The 19,264-nt window shown below is 38.1% G+C and overlaps 1 protein-coding gene across 1 annotated transcript in view; it reads right to left on the bottom strand.

The window, feature by feature from the left end:
• Positions 1 to 333: 333 nt before the first annotated feature.
• CNTNAP5 (contactin associated protein family member 5) overlaps positions 334 to 19,264 on the bottom strand; it is a 270,985-nt gene continuing 252,054 nt past the window's right edge. The window contains exons 20-24 of the mRNA XM_040068846.2: positions 17,911 to 18,041; positions 16,464 to 16,548; positions 7,546 to 7,764; positions 2,267 to 2,338; positions 334 to 1,182 (exon numbers count right to left, since the gene is read on the bottom strand). Coding sequence (XP_039924780.1) covers positions 986 to 1,182; positions 2,267 to 2,338; positions 7,546 to 7,764; positions 16,464 to 16,548; positions 17,911 to 18,041 — 704 coding nt within the window. The 3' untranslated portion in view covers positions 334 to 985. The remainder of the gene's footprint in view (positions 1,183 to 2,266; positions 2,339 to 7,545; positions 7,765 to 16,463; positions 16,549 to 17,910; positions 18,042 to 19,264) is intronic.

The following is a 19,264-nucleotide window of genomic DNA, read 5'->3' as shown; positions in this document are numbered from 1 at the left end:
GTGTTCTTTTTCTTTTCCACAGTGGCAACAGCGTTTAACCTCAGTGTGCGATAATCCTCCATGTGGCATGAACAGGCATATGCTGCATTTCTAAAATTTCAGACAAATATACAGCACCTAAGTCCTAGCAGCTTCCTAAACCCCTTGGAGATCCAAGCTACTATTTTCCATGCTTCAGCTAGGGTTATACTAGTGCGTGTCAGGTCTACGTAGCCAGCCTTATAAGATGGAGGTGAAAGAGGTGCATGGGAATGATGTTTATTGTTGATACATATATTGTTGGAAAAGTACTGAAAAGCCTAAAAGTTACAGTAAAAGGACAGGAGGTTGGGGGAAGGAGCTTAATGAGGACAGTTTTATTTTCTTTTATGTTGTACCAGCTTTTCAACTGGTACAAATTAATTTAACACCATTTAAATCAATAGACAATATATAAATTAATAACATTTGACAATTTGGCTGGTTCTTTATGATGGTTGTAAATGAGCCCGTGAAATAAATCTGGTGTTTTGATCTCATTCTTTCCCTCTATCCTGTCCCAGTATTGGCAGAGCTATGTGTTCAACTACTTTACCTGTACTTTACATAGTCCAGCTCTAGTGTAAAAGCATTGACTTAAATGGCTCCAGAGGAAAAAAAAAAAAAAAAAATGAAAGCTACAAATAAATGTAGGGACTTTGAAACATCCAAGAACTGACAGCAGAAACCAGGCGTGCATGTGGATCTTATTTTGTGTAGGATGGGATAACAGGTCTCTTGAGCTGCAGAAGTAAACTGTGATTGCCAGGCTCTTGTGCAGAGAATGAGGCACTGTGATTGTTCTCAGTGTTTCCTGTGCAGGGCGGTCTTTTCCAAATGCAAAAGAAGCTAGCAAAAAATGAGTGTTTAAAAAAAAAAATAGAATTCAAAAAGAAAAAAGGAAGGGAGAAAGGAATAAAGAAAGGGAGGTTAGGGGAGGAAGAGTAAGAAGAAATTGCATTGTCCATCAGATAAAATATTCCCGTTTACACTCGCTCACTGTGTTTTGCAAGTCAATGTCAGCTTTAAAGGAGCTCTCAAGGTTTTCAGGGTATTCCTTCTCCTTTTTCTGGCTATTTCGATGTGCTTGTTTGTGTTGATAGAGGAATCTGCTCATGATGGCAATGATGCAAAAGATGATGAATATCACAACTGCTATTACACCTGTAAAGGAGCGAAAAAGGAAGGGTGGAAAGAGTGAAAACCAAAACAAAATGCTCAGTTACCACAAAAAAAGTATTACCAATGCACAGCAGCTAGTTGGTATGATAGATCAGTTCATCTCAGTCCATACACAACCATATGCCTCTATCAAACCCTCCCTGGTAGTTTTTATTTCTATTTTGTCACCTTAAGAACACTTAAAATCTAGCATATTGTATGATTGTATTGATATAATTGACCTAATTTCTGTAAAATTGTGCTTTCACTGGAAGTAAAAGTTCAGTTCAGTGTGTTTGCTTTTAAAACACTAGATCTGTATGCTCATACAAATTTCTGCTCTGTCATATTTTCTTCCTTGCTATCTCTGGGAACCTTGTATGAGCCTTGTACACTTTGGTTTATAGTTTCTAGATATTATCAAAGGCAGCTCACTATATGCTATCAAAGGCATGCTATAAAATAAACAGATATAAATGGTCTTCTAGGCTGTTACAGGAAAATTAAAACCATACATGAAATTATAAGGACAGTGTTCCCCAGTACATAAATACTTCCATATGACCTGGATGGGGAAGTGGTGAGTTCTACTACACCAGCAGATTACAAAGAGAGAGCTCAGGAAGTATGAGATACATGAACGCTCTGCAAAATATTCACCAGGGTAGTGTATAAAAAATTGCTACTTAGCTGGGTCTTAGAATCACATGGAATCAGAGAACACCTGGAACCTCTGGAGATCATCTTGTCCAGATCCCCTGCTCAAGCAGGCTGACAGAGTTTAGTCATATTTTAGAAGACTCAGGCTCCTGATGATCCATGTGTGACCACAATAATCCATAATGCAGTTGCTTACCTAGGTAGCTTGACACTGCTAATAAACAGAGCAGATACTAGACCTGCATCAGATTACTAAAAAAAAAAAAAAACAAAAACAAAAACAAAAAAAAAAAAAAAAACAAACAAACAAACAAAAAAAAAACTCCCCACCCTTGGACTAGATTTAATGGAGCCCAGATTTAAAGTCTCCTAGATTTTTGCCTTGACAGGATTATTTCTTGACTGTAGTCTTTAAAAATGAAATTACCTCCAATCACAGCTGAGTCACTTCTGACTGCATTGGTAAGAGGTTCTCTTTCATCTGTCTTCCCAAAAGGATCTGCAGTTGGTTAAACAAGAGAGAACTTATTTTCTGTATCAACTGTTCATTTTCTTTGTGACTTAGACAGAAGTGTCCTCTTACTCTCATGAATTCTAATCTGTTTTCAAAAGATATGATTTGGGGGATTGGAGAACTGAACCAGAAGGGTCTGAAAAATAAAGTGAGTTTGCAGAACAATTTTCTTGTACACCTTCAGGAGCAAATTCTATTAAGGGTACATGTAAAAGGAAACAGCAAGTTTCACACTAGCAACTGAAAGTGTTGTTTCAGTTCATCAGAAGAATCAGAGAAACATTTCAACTAAACAGCGTGTTTGGAGCTTTTCTCAGTCAGAGATGTATTATCATCTTTTTTGTTGTTACCTAAAAATGACATCAGAAAGAAGCCAAAAGAAAGGGATGCTAGGCAGATTTAGACCTGACCTATGCCTGTAGATGAGACATAAAACTTGAATTCAATCCCACGAAGAGCAGCAGTCTCTGCTTAGGATAGCTTCTTGGAAGGGAGGGATGTTTTTATCTCTGTTACAGAAATGCGATGGTCAAATTGGATCCAAAACAGAGAGTTATCAGAAATTAACTCATATTAAAGGCTCCTTGATGTTTGAGCTCTCTTGTACTCTGTCTCCAAATGACTATCGTAGAAACACTGAAACAGCATGTCAGCTATTTGACTCAAATTCAGATCCAAATCTGAGAGCTCAAGGCCTTCCTGATGTCAGTGAAGTTACAGCAGTGGACTTACATTTTAGTCCAGCATGTTTCAGAAGATGCCAAATCTTCTACTGCTAGCTGAATCCACCTGTTTTGCATCTTCACACTTTTCTCTTAAGCTTAGCCTTTCCTTTGAAAGGATTCCTATTTGTGTGTCTCTCCTTTACAAGCCTGCAGGCTACCATACAGAGAATGCACACAGGGAGAGAGTCAGGAACCACTGTCTCTGCTGTGTATTACGTAGTGCTCTGCCACACTGAACTTTTTGAAGCAAGAGGTGGAAGCCTGAATGAGAAATTTGGTATTGCAAGGTTTATTGCAATTGAACATCCACAGACTCAGCCCATTGTGGCATGTCATTGCTGAAGAGGTTGTTTTGTTATTGAAACAAGCAACAATTTTATGTTTGTGCATCAAGATACCCTGAATCATGATAGGGAGTTTGGACGATTTAGGTTCATAAAGGGGACGTTTTTTTCTTATTATCTATGTCATTGATAGCAGCCCCAAAGAGGTGCAAAGACATGAGCCTTAAAGAGGCTTTGATGTTTTAAATATTGCAGCTCTTCTTGCAAGTTTTAGGGGTGGAAGGATTTCTGTTCAAACACACCCATACTTGAAAACATGTAATCCCTTGACTGAGCTACAGAAACAAAACAGCTTTGGGACATCTGGGGCCCACATGAACACCTCCAATACATCCACTGTCACATGAATGGTAATCACCAACCACAGATTTGAACACTCATCTTGAAACTTACTGATGAGAGCCCCCTTGCCTGGTTATCGTGTGCACAGAATGACATTCCAAAGAAACAAATAGTCATGCCAATGCTTCATCTCATCTACTACATTTGTGGGACTGGAACGGGAATAAAACTATATTTTTACATCATAGAAAAGACTAGGCTGGAAAGGAAATCAGGGGTTATTTAGCCTAATCTCACACCTCTGATCCTAAGCTCAGAAAAGGGCCAAACTCATAATAAGATGACAGTTGGTAATAATTTTGTACATCATCAGTAGATACATCTCTCTAACATATACAAGTTAGTTATATAAGTCAAAACTAGTAATTTAGGTTTGTTTTTTTTTTTTTTTTGGTTTGTTTGTTTTGTTTTTTAGTCAAAGAGGAGAAGACCCTACAATTCTTTTATATCCTAAGATGGCTTTCAAAAATTGATAGTGTGCCTCACTTATTTCTCTTCACAAACTAGAAGAGGAAAGAAATCATTATTTCAGACTGAAGATGAGTTAACTTTCTGGATAATGGAAGTTTGGGGAGATATTTTTTACCCCATTCCTAGCTGAAGCCAGTGAATTCGGTGACAATTAAAAATTTACGTCTGTTCTACAACAGTTCTCCTGTACTAGAGAAAAAAATTGCAAGTGCTGCCAGTGCATGGCACTAGTCAAAAAGAGTAAGGAAAAATTACTATATATGAAAAATATGAAATTAAATTTCTATATTAAAAATTATATAAGATCTTATTCATGCCTAAAAGATTAAGATTTGACACCTAATGCAATAAGAACTCCATTTTCTTTGGCTACCAGAACTTAAGCACTGAGAAGAAACCAGAACAAATGTTGAAGAGCAGTTTCAGAATGGAGGCCAACAGCCACAAGCCCCAAGAATTACATTTTGCCTGAGAAATAAAATCAGGATACAAGGGGAGGATGGTTTGTTACAGTGCAGCAGATGGCCTGTAACAGCAGAGTCATCTCCAGTGGGAGCACAATACATTCTGAAGCCAAGGAATGGCAATACTGGGTCTTATCTAAGACCTTAACAGGACATGCTCCTCCTTTTAGATAAAACCAATGTCATTACAGCTTGATTCACTGAGGTTGGAAGCCCTGCTGAGATCACAAGGCTTCCTAGAAATCATCTAGTCCAAAGCCCTACTTAATCCAAGTCTATTACAGCAAGTTTTTCAGAGCTGTATCCATTTGTGTTTTGAATATATCCAAGGATGAGGGCTTTACCTCTCTCTGGTAGTATGTATCCTCTTCCAAGCAGGTCCATGAGAAGGTCAAAGGTTGCAGTCATGCATTTCTGCCTTTTTTCCTTCCTCTGAGGAACCTCAACTTCACCATCTCATAGTTGCTACAGCCAAGGCTGTCCTGGCATATCCCTAGCCAGTCAGAGCTTGTTTGGAAATACCACGTCCAGCAAATTAGCACAGTGAGATGGAACTTCACTGTTTAGGGTGCCTTTCATAAGCAAGTCTTTTCTGTGTAGTTCCAGAGTTATGCAAGTATTTGACATGTTTTACTTTAAATGCCTGAAGACCTGACCTCAGCTGAAGAGGATAGGCAGCTCAAGACTCCACCATTCACACAGCTGAATATCCTCTGTAACTTTTACAGCATTTTAATATTAAGAAAAAATACCACAGGAAAACTCTATTATCTCTGTAGCATCAATATAGAGTTCAAAATAACAAGATCTTTACATGTGCCTCAGCGAGGAAGAAGGTAATCTGCAGATCTTTGTTAAATTTGAAAACCACAGTAAGTCACCTCTCATTTTGTGTTTCCTAATCAGAAAAAGTGTTCAGATAACTGCGTGAATGGATTTTATTCCATATCTGTCTGCCAGGAAACTTTTCTGAGCACAAGTATTCCTTTCTGAAGGAAACAGCTTCAATTGTTTTCAAGTTACAAATATAGAAAGCTTTTTTCACACACTTAAAGAGTTTTCCTAGTGGGCTTTTTTGTTGTATCTGCACATTAGAATATCGACGCAGACATGTACAGCCTCCTTTGAAGTTCTATTTTTCTTCTCAGACACTCAATAATGAGAAATTGGGAAGTGATGAATTGAGATATGAGCACTAAATTTGAAAGTTAATCCTTGACTGTTTTCTTTTTATTTCTTAAAATGTGTCATTTCCATGTAGAAATGTAATGCTTGAGTACATCTAAAGAAATTACAATTTGCTACAAATTGGAATTCTTTTGAAAACAAGAATCAACCACCCATTGCTTTTACTTTAGCATATAAAGACATGAAGTCTTCAGAGCTCACTTGTTCTAAAGATCTTATTCAGGCTTTAATCAAATCCAGTGTGAATAGTGAGACTGGAATGTCAGATAATTCATCACATTGAGAGGAAATCATATTTTAGAGCACAGAGTGGCAAGACAGGCATGAGCTTTTATATTAATTCTGCATTTCTGATGCAACAGTGCTTAACCTTAACAATGGAGTGCAACTGATTGTATGCTTTAAATATTTAAGTTCAAATGCTACGCTCTGCTCTGTGTTCTGTCCTGAAGTTCTGAACCTCAAGTTTTACTGCTTTCTAAACTCCTTAGAAAAATTAGATCATTGAGGTGACAGATCACAGGGCAAGGAGTTAATATTTTCAGTTTGATTGCCCATTCAGAACTCACAAGACACATTTGTCTGTGCATCAGAGCAGACACCTCGGACAACTCGAGGCAGTGAGAAGGAAGTGGCGGGCTGGGGAGGAGCACACGCACACCAGCAGCCACTCTCCAGAGTAATCAGCAGCTTTTTCCCTATGCAGAATGCTAATAGCATCATTTGTTTTCTGCTGAATATCTTAGGCAGAAGCTGCAGGAAATGGGGATTTGATGCAAGTACAAATGTGAAAGGAATTGTATTATGATCTAAACCAGAGTTTTATCACTTATCAAAAAGGAGAAAGTAGCTTCATATGTCAAGGGGCAAAAACCAGCCCTTAATTTGCACCCCTTTCTGGTCATTAAGAATTCTGCCACATCCAAGCAGCAACTTGATTGTCCCTGTTCATGGCGACAACAGTTCCAGCTGCTCTCAGTTTCCTTCTCTGCATACAAATTCACATATGCAAAATACTTCAGATTCCCAGAGGACAGTTTCAGGATTGCAAAAGATATACAAACAATTGGAATCAACTTGCTGGTGGTGCTCAAGTAATGCTCCCTCTCTTTAGTCAAACAGAATGGAGTACAAGAATCCAGTGGAAGCCACATGTGCCAAGGCGTTTGTGCAAGAGATTTTGCTGTTAAAGTGAGAACAGATTTGAATTGGGTTTTTTTGTATGACTTATATTGCTTTATCACCACTGGGATATAGAATCTGTGTAATATTTATGTTCTCTTTTGAGAACTGCAGCACCAGAATTATCTGGAGTGGACAGGAATGACAAATCAGGTACATAACCAAACTTTCAAAGCTTTTCCACTACATCTTTGGGACTTTTTTGTTTGTTCTAGGCAGGCATGTTTTAGGAGATCCAGGAACTTAGTCTGAAAACATTGTTTCAGAACAATGACTTTTAAAGGGGCCTTGACTAGTCCTGATGCCCATCCTCAATACTCCTGATTCTGAGAAAAAAAGCAACTTCCCAGTTCCACGATTCAGACTGTAACAAGTGACACTATCCATACTGTCATGATTGCGTTACAGCAAAAAGGAAGGAAACCTCACTCTACAGTATCCTTCAAACTCCCCAATCCCCTCCCAGCAGGACACACCTGATGAGGAATATACTGTGGTTGCTGTGTTCACATCAGCTTCCATCATGGATGCACAGCTGGATTCTGTCAAGGAGCCTTTGACAGTCACGGGCGCAATGCTGGGATGGCGTAAGGCAGCTTTCAGGGGAGCGATGTGGTTGTACTGGACAGAGGACATGCAGCCAGTGAAACCATAGGCATTTGCCTTGGAGACTTCAGGGTCCAGGGACAAACTGTCTGCAGTACAACAGAAAAACATCTGGCAATTGACTGTTTTAGGAAGACATTAAGAAAATGAATCCTCTTTTGCCCTACCCACCCCTTTTATATCTATTATCCAATTTCAACTCTTCAGGTTCTTCTTCAGCAGCCTACAAGTTCTCCCTGGCCTGACCCATGAGGTTCCCAAATTCCTTTCTCTATAATGCTACTTACCTTGAATCGTCTTGAGTGTAAAAGCCTGCACTGCACTTTATTCCTCATCCATTTTCTCTACTAATGGACAATATCTAGCACATCATATCTACTAACCATGACAATAGCAATAACAATGAAAACAACAACAACAATAATAATACTAGTAAAAATGAGTTAAATAGCTACCATAGAATTCTGGGGCTGATACTCTTTTTTTTTTGCGTCTGCTAGCAGCATCAGTTGCACATATATGGACAATACCTTCAAGGCATTCCTCCTCCCCTTCTGCAGGATGAAAGACCCTGCTCTCTATTTTTTGTCATAAAATGCTGTATGTGGTCTGTCACTGAATGGCTTGCTACCTCAGCTTCCCATCCTTCCTCAAGAGTTAATTATTCAACTTTTCTGAAGCACCTATTCATTTTACTACTTTTTTACTATCAGAATTCCTAGGAATCTTCCTAGTTATGAGTCAGGCTTTCACTCTACTAGCCCCATTTCACTAATAAAATAAAGAATAAAACTATACCTCTTCTTATCTAAGTCAAAATTAAAACAAATATCTCTGTGTTATTTTCCAGCCTGTAAATAAAACAGCACAAATAACTTATCTGTTGGTATGTGTTCAGTTAAATTTCACAAAGAGAAAGCAAATCAAAGGCAAGTTTTTTTTTTATACAATCATAGAATGGTTTGATTTGGAAGCAACCTTAAAGATCATTTCATTCCAACCCCCTGCCACGGGCAAGGACACCTTTTACGAGACGTGGTTGCTCAGGACCCCATCCAAATTGGCCTTGAACACTTCCAGGGATGAGAATCTACAGCTTCTTTGGGCATCCTGTTCCAGTGTTCCACCTTCACAGTAAAAAAATTACTTCCAAAAGTTTTAATATTAAAGATTGTTTGGGAAAGTCAGGGAAGGACAGTGATGCCATTTTCTATTTTCTCCAAACTCACATTATTTACTTTGCAGAAATTGAAATTCGTACTGCTCAGATGTATCAAATGTGATGCACTAGGTCAATCAAACAAGAAAAAAGCCTACAAATGCACACAGATACAGTATCAAAACTCACGCCAAGTTTTAAAAAGTACCTGCTAACAGGAAAAAAAAAAAAAAAAAAAAAAAAAAAAACAAAAACAACCTTCTAGCATTGAAAGTTTTGGGAATACTTCCAATGACATTGGGAAAGCAGAGTTCCTAGTTTTTCAAGTTTGTTTTCAAATATTGAAAGACTAAGATGCTAAATTTTAAAGTAAGGTTCAATTTTTCCATTATTATTCCAATATAAAGGTTTTACAAGCGGTCAGGATTTAGGCAAAAAAACAAAAAACAAAAAACAAAAAACAAAAAACAAAAAAAAAAACAAAAAAAAAAAAAAAAACAAACAAAAAAAAAAACCACCACCAAAAAACACACCTTCTCTCAAAGCTGACATTGCTGTTTTAATCATATAAACTTATTTTTGTATAAGAAAATACAAAGAAATCTCAGAGTCAGCCCAAATCACACATTTTTTTTTTTGTGCCCAAGATCTGTGACTGTTATGCCATGCACCCAGAGGGAATTAGCCAAGAAAGATTCTAATTATATTTGAGTGGAAATATAACACAGAAGAGTGTGGCTGTTTCTCAGCAAAGCAAGATACAGTATCAGCTTGCTCTCTCAGGGGCCTCACAGGAGAAATGCTCAGTTTGCAGAGCTGTCAGGGGCACAGCCTCTGAGCCGCAAGATGGGAAGGGAAACAGTGAGGCTTTGCCACTGGAAAACCTGCAATCTTGCAGAAGTTCACATTTGCTCTTCTGAAAGTATAAAGGAATTGACTGCATTGAGATTTTTAATGAGATTTTGGCTGAGATGTTATAAAACAGACAAAGAATTGCTTCCAGGTTCCTGCAAGAAGGTTTACATAAAATAAAAGACTGATTTACAGTATTTGCCATCTTTGTTGAATTTATAAAACCTTTTGTAAACATTCCTACACTCAGCTTTTATTGTTTTCTTAGCTCTGACACAAAAGGTGATTTTTTTGCTACCTTTTATAACCAGACAATCTAACTTGCTCCTTTCTACGTTAAGCCTAAGAAATAATGCATTCCTCTTTCACGGTACAGTGGTCTGAAAAGTCAAAGATTCAGTACTTCTGCAGGCATTTTTAAAAGTTACATTAAGGGCCAATTCCATGAGCCTTTTGTCAAAGTAAACTTTGTATGAATGAAAACTCAGAGATTTGTTGTTGAAAGATTTTGAAGTTTGGGAAAAAAAAAAAAAAAAACCTAAATCAAATGAACAAACCAAAACCACCCCAATTTTTCCTGTGGCAAAAATTCCACGTGTACAAATACTGTTTGCTCTATCATACAGCTTTAGGTGTGTGCCTAATGTCTGTCAGAAAGGGGGGCTTTCACTGCTCTCTACAAGAAAGCTGCACAACTTTGATGTGAACGACTTGTGCTGCCCTCTGAATTCTTGAGAGGATAATAAACCTGTGATTATGACACGGTCAGCTCTACGAAAGGCTTATTAAAGGACACTCCGTCCTTTGGAGTTTTTGCATCACAATAAAATGTTTTTCCAAAAGGTGTTTTCACGACATGACACAGTGCTCAGTGAGGGAAGCAACTTGGTGAAGTTCCATGGTTCTGTGCTTCAGCCAAGGTCATAAGAAACTTCAGTGGCCTTCCTCTGACCTGACAATGCTAGGAATCTTTCCAAGCATTTCACTGGTCTGGAAAATCACACTGAATTGCTGCTGATGGCTTGGTTTGATCTTCTGACATTTTAGCATTTCATTTCTGTTCCCAGCACTGGAGAATGAGATATTTTGGCTAATTGCTACACAGAGAATAAGAAGGCAATATTTTTCCGCTTTTAGTAATTAAACTGCTAATTCTCCACAAATTAAGTTTACCCCTACATTTAGGAAGTAATTTTTAAGCTTTATTTGCTAAGTTGTGCATATGTTGGCCTGGCTTCTTGTTGGGTCCTGTAGTTGATCCCTGGAAGCTGTCTGAATTGTCACAGCTCAGCAAGCTTTATGTTGGTTTACCATGTATTTGCAATGGCTTTCCATGATAATGAGGATTAAGTCTAACATGTGGTTGTATTTTTTAAACTTTATGAATTGTATCAACATAACTTATATGCTGATTTATTCCTATTCAGAAAATCAGACATCCTGTTCCTCTGCTGTTTCATTATACACCTCTGCCACATACCACATACTTGTTTTAAGATTTCAGATAAAGTGATTTTAAGTCTTCATATCTCAGTAATGGGAAATTAATTTTCATCATTAATAGAATTCCATGAGAATTGTCTAGGACCAAGCATCAATCTGCTCAGTAATGAAACAAAAAAATTGACACAGTAAATGAAAACAAATAGGACAGGTAACTGGAATCAAAGAGAAATCAAAAGTTATTTTTCTGCAGAGAGAGTGGGTAAAATACCCTCTTTCTAAAGGTATCACTGTGTAAAACAAGACCAAAAACATTATTTATTTCTTTATAAACATTATTTTCGTGTCACTCAGAAACTTAAACCTCATTTTGCCAAGGTGCTGAACAGGAATGGCAAGATTACTTCTTGACATTGTCACCAGATTTGAATCCATGACCTTGAGGTAACTTGTAGTCTCCACACACTGCACCTGTCTCAGAAGAGCTGACTACAAGGCACTGTGCAGGTACCTTGAAAAATGTGCTGCTGTATCCATCAACAATCTCAGTAAACATTGCTGACATCAATCATTCAGTTAGAAAGGGCAGAAAGTTTATCTTGGGTTAGCCTGGAACCCAAAAACATATCTTTGGAATAACCTCATTTCTTGGTGTGAGTCTGCCACAAAGACAGTGGAGTGAAAAACACAGACGTTTTTCCTGGTTACAACTGAGTTTTGCCAGTTTGACTCTTGCCATCTTGGCAAAAGCCTCTCCTCTTTCATCTTATGTAGTCATTTCCATTTTCCTTAATGCTTTACTAGGCTACTAGGAGGAAAACAAGTGGCTTTTAAAGGCACCCTAAAATTCACCTTAGAGATCTTTCTTCACAATATGGTCTAAGAAATAAGTATTTAGGGCAAGAAGAGTCTGAAGTAAAGAAATGAGCTTGGCAGTGACCAGAAGAGTCCAGCCAATATCTCTTGCATACCCTGTTGTATTTTTAAACTGCAAATTGTGATCTGGTGAGCTTAAAAACAGGAATGTCTTTCATTAAAAAAAAAAAAAAAAAAAAAAAAAAAAAAAAAAAAAAAAAAAGACTTAGGCATTTTTCAAAGAAACTTTCTAAAAGGAATTAATTCTTTAAGGCAGCTTTGGTATTTCAGAGTTAATGACAACTTACCCCTTGTGATTTAATTATCCCATTATCATCTACCCCTATATAATATTCTTGGATGAACTGCTCTGTGATCTCTTCAGTGTACAGATTCAATTTTCTCCCCATGAACTTTTAATAAGAAAAGCTATTGTAGAAATCGTAAGAATTGTACTGCACCTAGGTAATGATTTTAATAAAATTACTTTCCAGATAAACTTTCTTTTACATACACTTTATATCAAAGCTGAATGACTCAGTGGAAACTTGAGTGTGTTTTAGCTCAGGCTTTTAGAGATAAAAGATATCATGTTCCTGTGCTAGAATGCACAATCATTTATGCTACCCATGTCGGAAGGTCTGCTAATTGATCACTTCGAAGACAACAAATAAATAAAATTGATTTATTGAATAATTTATTGAGCTAAATAAATTAGCTCAACACTAACAGGCTCTAAAGAAATACTTGCAACCTTCTTCAAAATCCTCTTGAATCCTTTCAGTGCTACCCTTTTACTCTGGTATCACTACACAGCTACTATATTAAATTGCTCAGATGAAAATACATAAACAATGAAATTCACTTCTGTGCATCAGAGATTATTTTCCCCAGGGACAATAATGATGAAAAATTTAGACATGTTGGGGCATAGTACAAAGTTTTCAAGGATTCATTAAAGTAAACCTGCAAACAAATAAATTATATTTTCCACTGGGATGGCAGCTCTTTGTAGACAACACCTAAACACATGCAAATGTGTCTCTAAGATCAGAGAATTACAAAATAATTTAAGTTGAAAGACACCTCTGAAGGTCACGCAGTTCAATCTCTTGCTCAAAGCAAAGCCAGCCTCACAGATAGGTCAGAATGTTCGTGTGGTTAAATACAGCAGTATGATCTCTGCAAGGAGCACTTAAAGTAAATGAACTGGGACTCTGGTTAAAATTTCACTGAGGCTTTGCCATAAACTGTATGACCCACATGGGGCCCGAATCCAGTGCTCTCCATGGAAAAGCTCCCACTGGTACCGATGAGCCTTGGAGAGGTCCTTTTGTGTCCTGACACTATATTTGTGAAGTAAAAAAGAAAACAAACTCCAGGATAATAATATTTTTCTATTGCTGTTGGGTACAGTGAGGATGAATTCAACAGACATCTGCTGGCTACTTGAATGATGCTTCCTTTTACTCCCTTGTCTTCAAAGCCACACTTATATTTAGATTGATCTTTCCAAGGCAGCTATATGGTCCCATTACTGTGTACCTGAAGAGCTCATAGCCTTTAATGCTTTTATCCTCCCAGCACCCCTCTGATGCAGGGCTGTTCTATTATCTATGCTTTACTGATAGAGAAAGGAGATACTAAAGCTCAGACTGGTTCCAGTGGGAATAAAATGCCTGCTTACCTTTATATCTGCACATAAATGGACCCAAGGTCATTCAAGTAGTCTGTGGTAGAGTGAGTGTCCCTATGTTTTGAATTCCAGGTGAGACTCCTCTGCCTAAAACAGAGGGTTTTTTCCCAGAATTCACAGCTAGGTAAAAGGCAGCCAATGGGGAAAAACAAAAAAAACAAAAAAAACCAAAAAAAAACCAAACAAAAAAAACAAAAACAAAAAAAAAAAAAAAAAACACAAAAAAAAAAAAAAAAAAAACAAAACAAAAAAAAAAAACAACCCAAAACAACAAACCCCACAAAAAACCCCCACCCCATAGCTGGTTTAAAAAGAAGGAAAAAAAAATATTAGAGTGTAAGTACCTAAAGTAAGTGTAATGGGGCTGGGGTGTGGAGGGGTAGAAGCAGGGGAAACACTATTATTTAAAAAACTGGCCATTTTATAAAAGCGCACTTTTCAAAAGTTTCAGCTGGGCTAAAATGGTTGTCATAAGAAAATCTGGTGAGGAAGAAGTTTCAAGCTTTTGTGATGTCCTGCTGGAAGACCTCTTTGAGATCTCCCAGTCACTGGAAAACTATGGTGGAGTCAAGAAAGGAGGTGGCATAACCATCTGATTAGACAGCCAAGATCAGACTGTTAGAGGAGACAAATAAGCAGTGGCATGACAGGAAAGAAGAGAGACAGATTTTCAGGAGATTATAGCATAGATATGTAGGACATGTAGAACAGAGTGTTTCCTGCATGGTTCTCTTACAGCAGACAGTTAAATTTCCTAATGAATGCCTTTAGGGATGTAACTGCAGTGGAATCCAAGATAAACACGAGAGGAAGTCTAGGTCTAATCCAAAGCATCTGCAAGGGCTCAGCATGCTTTGCTGAGGACATGAGCAATGAGAAGGACAAATTTCGTAGACACTGATTTAAGTCACTTGTATTCACCTGATGAGCCATCATTAAAAGAAGCTATAGTCAACATTTTACCCATACAACAGGATAAATAATGATTTAACATATTTATCTAAGTTCCACAGTCCCAAAATGACAAAGTCCAGCTCTCCTTTTTGTACAACAAAGCAATACTCTCAACATTGGTAATTTCCGGTTTGGTTTTTTTTCTTTCCATCATGGAATAGTGTGTAACCTGAAAAAGTTTGGAGAAGATACTGGAGAGCAGTTGGTGACCAGATGGTTGTGTCACCATTCAGAGGGATGTTGACAAGCTGGAGTAATGAGCATAGCTACAGCTGTGGGATAAAACTTGGAAAATTAAATCCTAATGCAGAAGAAACAGTTTGTAGAAAGGTTAGCATATGAAAAAGAAACTGGAATTAGGATTAGGCTGGAATTAAAGTGACTTGCTGGGATTCATTGTGTCATTTCCAGTACAGTAATAGTACCTTTCACCACCTGGATGGACAAGCTTATTGCTTTAGTGTCGTTACAGAGCATGAACTATTGCCATATTAAACAAAATCCCAATTAACTTTGGGGCAAGAGAGAAATAAAAGAAGGCGAAAAGTCGGTGGTGTTCAGTGGAACTGAATGCCTGACCTTTGGAGATACACCTCGGCTTTCTGGCTTTGCATCAACTTGCACTTGTGAAGTTAATCATATTTTTGTGACTAAATCCAGTTTCTCTCCATAATGCTGAGCTTCACCATGTCAGCTTGCTGGCTACATTTTTGAAGGTCTTTGTGCTACCTTCCATCTTTCTGGTTAAAAAAAATCCTTGCTTTATTGATTTGGTGTCTATAGCTCAGGTTCCAGGCAGAGGTCAGGATGAGTAATGTTCTTTTAGATTATCAGCACTACAGTTTAAAATTGACAAAGTGGGAATTTTAGCTTAGCTCTGAATTGGGCTGAAAACTGTCAGGCTCCCAAATCTGTCCACAAAGGCTTGGAAGACAGCCGCATTCTGAAAAAAACCCAAACATTATACATATCTAAGGGGATAATCAGGTCCTGCTACTAAACTATTTAATAAAATGTGATACAAAAAGCACTGCTGTTATTCTATGGAGTTACACTGCACGAGCAGGAACTAGAGGATGTCTGTAATGTCTGTCTAGCTGCCAGTCCCACAGGCCTCGTGCGCTAATAATGAAACATATAAAATTGCAATGGGGAGACAGATGTCAGGCTGGATATGGAGGTCCAATTTGAACAAAGGACTGAAATGTCTGTAAAGAAGGAAGCATTTAGAATCTTACTGGGAAAGAACAAGACTATATAAAGGAATATGACATACTTGACAATAAAAAAGAGGAGTTCTATTTTCCAAATTTCAGGCAGGTTTTTTTCCTGGTCTTGTAGTGGCTTAAAGGAGTAAAGATCAAGAAGGTCCATGTAGAGAACTTGCAGAATTGTGGCTTAAGTGCTATATGCAATATTCCTTGCAGAATTCAAATGGAAAAAGACTGGCAGTGAAAAAAAAGATAGAGGGGAAGAAGGCTCATTGAGCTGTTCTTATCGTTAGGAAACAGAAATGGCTGGAGAGGAGCTAGCTGCAGTCAGCACAATGGTATCATTAGGCCAAGATGCTGCCCTGTGCAGCCACACAGGCTGTATGAATCACTTCACGGGAGGGAGCAACTTAATATTGCTATCGGTGCAAACAAGTAAAGGTGCCAAAGTTTTGCATTGATGAGATATATAAATAGGAGTTCTGGAATGCTCAGGCCAACTCTTACAGCAAAACCATCCAAACAAACCCCAATTCTATCAAAAATCCCACACACAGCATAGGCTAATTCCAGAATAGCAATGTCTCACAAATCAGGAATATTTTTAGTAGAACCTACCTGTGACCTTGCCCAAGGTGAGTGACTTAATGGCCTTAAAATCAATCTCAGAAAAGTTGTGTTTGAGTTTGAGAACTTGATCAACCTGGAAGAGGTCAATAAAATTACTTCAGTACAACAGCACATGGACACCCCTGGATCTCACTGTACTGAAAACCGCTGGGAATGTCCTCAGCTGCAAATCAGTTAATTCTGCCCCCAAGTGTGATACAGTTTCTAAAGATAGCAAAGTGAATGTGCTTTGATTTTAGCATGAGAAGCTTAAAGGTATACCAGAATAGTCATATAAAGGACTTTGAAGAAACTTCCCCTGCAAAAAAGCTTAAAATGTTTGACCCTGAAATCCCCCTGGCTTCCCAAAATCCATGTCTAGTCACTTCAGAATGCACTCAAAGGATGCCACTCTAGAAATGTATTGTGAAGAATTAGTTCTGCACAGAAGAAAACCACAGAGCAGCAGACAATAGAAGACTGGTACTTGAGGAAAACCCTGGCTTTTAGCATAACCCTTCTTCTTAGATAATGAGGCCTACCCACTGTAGTTGTGTGATGTGTTATTTTACCACCCAGTGATGGAAACTGTAGAGGAAAGAAAAAAAAAATGTAATGCTGCATGGTTTTGTCTTCTCATTCTATTCCTTAAGATACAACCTCTCTATAGACTCTGCCACCCTTCCCTGTTAAATGATTTTTGCTCAGATCTAGCCAACCTGTTTTGCAATATGGATGACTATAATTAGCCTTAGAAGAAAAGCAGAAGGAGCAGTAAGCTGGTCCTCTTCTTCCTGCCTTGGAAAAACAGGTGATGCAGGGGAACAAGGCAGACGAAGGCTTCTGTCTCTCATGATGCTGTCACACTCAGCATGGCTTGCTTCTAGTTTCTAGGATGGGATACTGCCATGTACATGGTGACTGCACCCTGCATTCCCTCAGCTTTTCCTTTTCTGTGAGAGGATAAGGCAGCTGGGGTCATGCTCTCCCTCGAGAAACACACCCAAACAGAACCACTCCAATGGTCCAGACGAATTCCTGGTCAAAGAAATTCAACTCACAGATTGTCAGAAGCAAGGGAAGGACCCTTCAGTGGAAAACACCACTGTTGAGTACTCTTTGAATAAGGTCCAGATGGGCTTTGCTCAAAGCTACAGGGCTGTTCTGCTGCTGAAACCTTTGCCTCCTGCTGGTGCAGGTATTGAGACCAGGGAGTCTGATTCCCAGAATTCACAGGACATACATAGCTTGGGTTGGAAGGGACCTTAAAGATCATCTTGTTCCAACCCTCTTGATGTGCACAGGGACACCACCCACTGATAGATCAGTGTGTTCAGAGTCCCATCCAATCTGGCCTTAAACACTTCCAGAGATGGGAATCCACAACCTCTCTGAGCAACCTGTGCCCAGAGAGGCCTAAAGTGTTATTTAACACTCAGCATAAGCCATGCCATACCTGAATGATGAGCTCTCTGCCTTCTCTGTTAATCTTCACATGGTGCAGCTCTCGGTTGGCAAAATTTCCAGAGTCAATAGTGAAAATGAGGAGCCCATCCTTACTCAGCTTGTATCGGACCTGTAAACTTCCTTAAAAGCAGAGCAAAATTGTACATATAAAACCTGTGTCAGTAACGTAATATCATTCAATAACTTTTCACAACAAATAATTCATTTTCTTTTTTACTGCTGTGTAGTAACGAGGTTAATAAGTCAAGAAGGTCAAAAGTACAAGCTGTAATGAAAAGTGTGAAGAAAATAGTGCACTGGAGGAGCTTTCCTTCCTACTGGGTTAACAAACTGCTATGTAACTTAATGAGTAACTAAGTGTATCAGAGGCGAGTGTGTATGTCTGCAGGTCAGATATCCATCCAGCACTGCCAGAATCTGATCTACATCATCCTGCAAGGAAATACTTCCAGTAGAGGGCATGCAGGGCTTGCACTGCTCTACTAAACTAATAATCCTGAGATTTATCATTTCTTTTCATCCAGATGTAACAGACAACACAGAAGAAAGTGACAACTCTAAGAATTATAACTTAATTTCGAAGAGTTAAAGGCCTATAATTACATTATCATTTTTATGTAATAAAGAAGTACCTTTACTTTTAACATATTTGAAGGAATTAATGTAATTCATATAAAAATGAATGCCAAACACCTCATTCAGTCTTGCTATCAAAAAAAGCATTGTGACTTCCATTAAATAACAGTACCACAAAAAATCAAAATGCACGAGGAAACAAGGAATCCAGTATGAATTTTAATCCTTCAACAAATGATTACAGGGAATGTGTATAAGTGATAGATAGATTATATAGATATATAGATATAGATATAGATATAGATATAGATATAGATATAGATATAGATATAGATATATACAGACACACATGGAGGTACATATGGCATAATCTAAAAGAAAAAGGATCTATTCTGGTAAAATCCTTTCAAGCATACTTTTCGGAGAATTAAGTAGCAGAGCGAAAAAAATCTGAAACTTTTCAAACTCTTTTTATGCATTGGCAACCAAAATTCAGGGAACTGTAGTTAACATAGTAACATAGAGTTAAAAAAAGATTTTCTGGTGCTATTTTTAACTGTCTCCAAAGAAATAAATGAATGCTGACAACACCCCAACCCTCAGAAATGGTCCAGCATTTAGTCCCTGTTCTGAAAATCGTCAGGATTTTTTCCACCTCTACACACCTCACAGTGAAGTTGGTAGTCCTTCAGGATGGCATCCCTAGTCCCGTTAATATCATTTTCCCTTGCCAGAATGTTTTCCTCCTAAGAGCTGTACTTTAAAAA

Source organism: Hirundo rustica, chromosome 7, assembly GCF_015227805.2.
Source record: "Hirundo rustica isolate bHirRus1 chromosome 7, bHirRus1.pri.v3, whole genome shotgun sequence".
NCBI lineage: Eukaryota > Metazoa > Chordata > Aves > Passeriformes > Hirundinidae > Hirundo > Hirundo rustica.
This window is presented reverse-complemented; position numbering and strand designations above follow the sequence as displayed.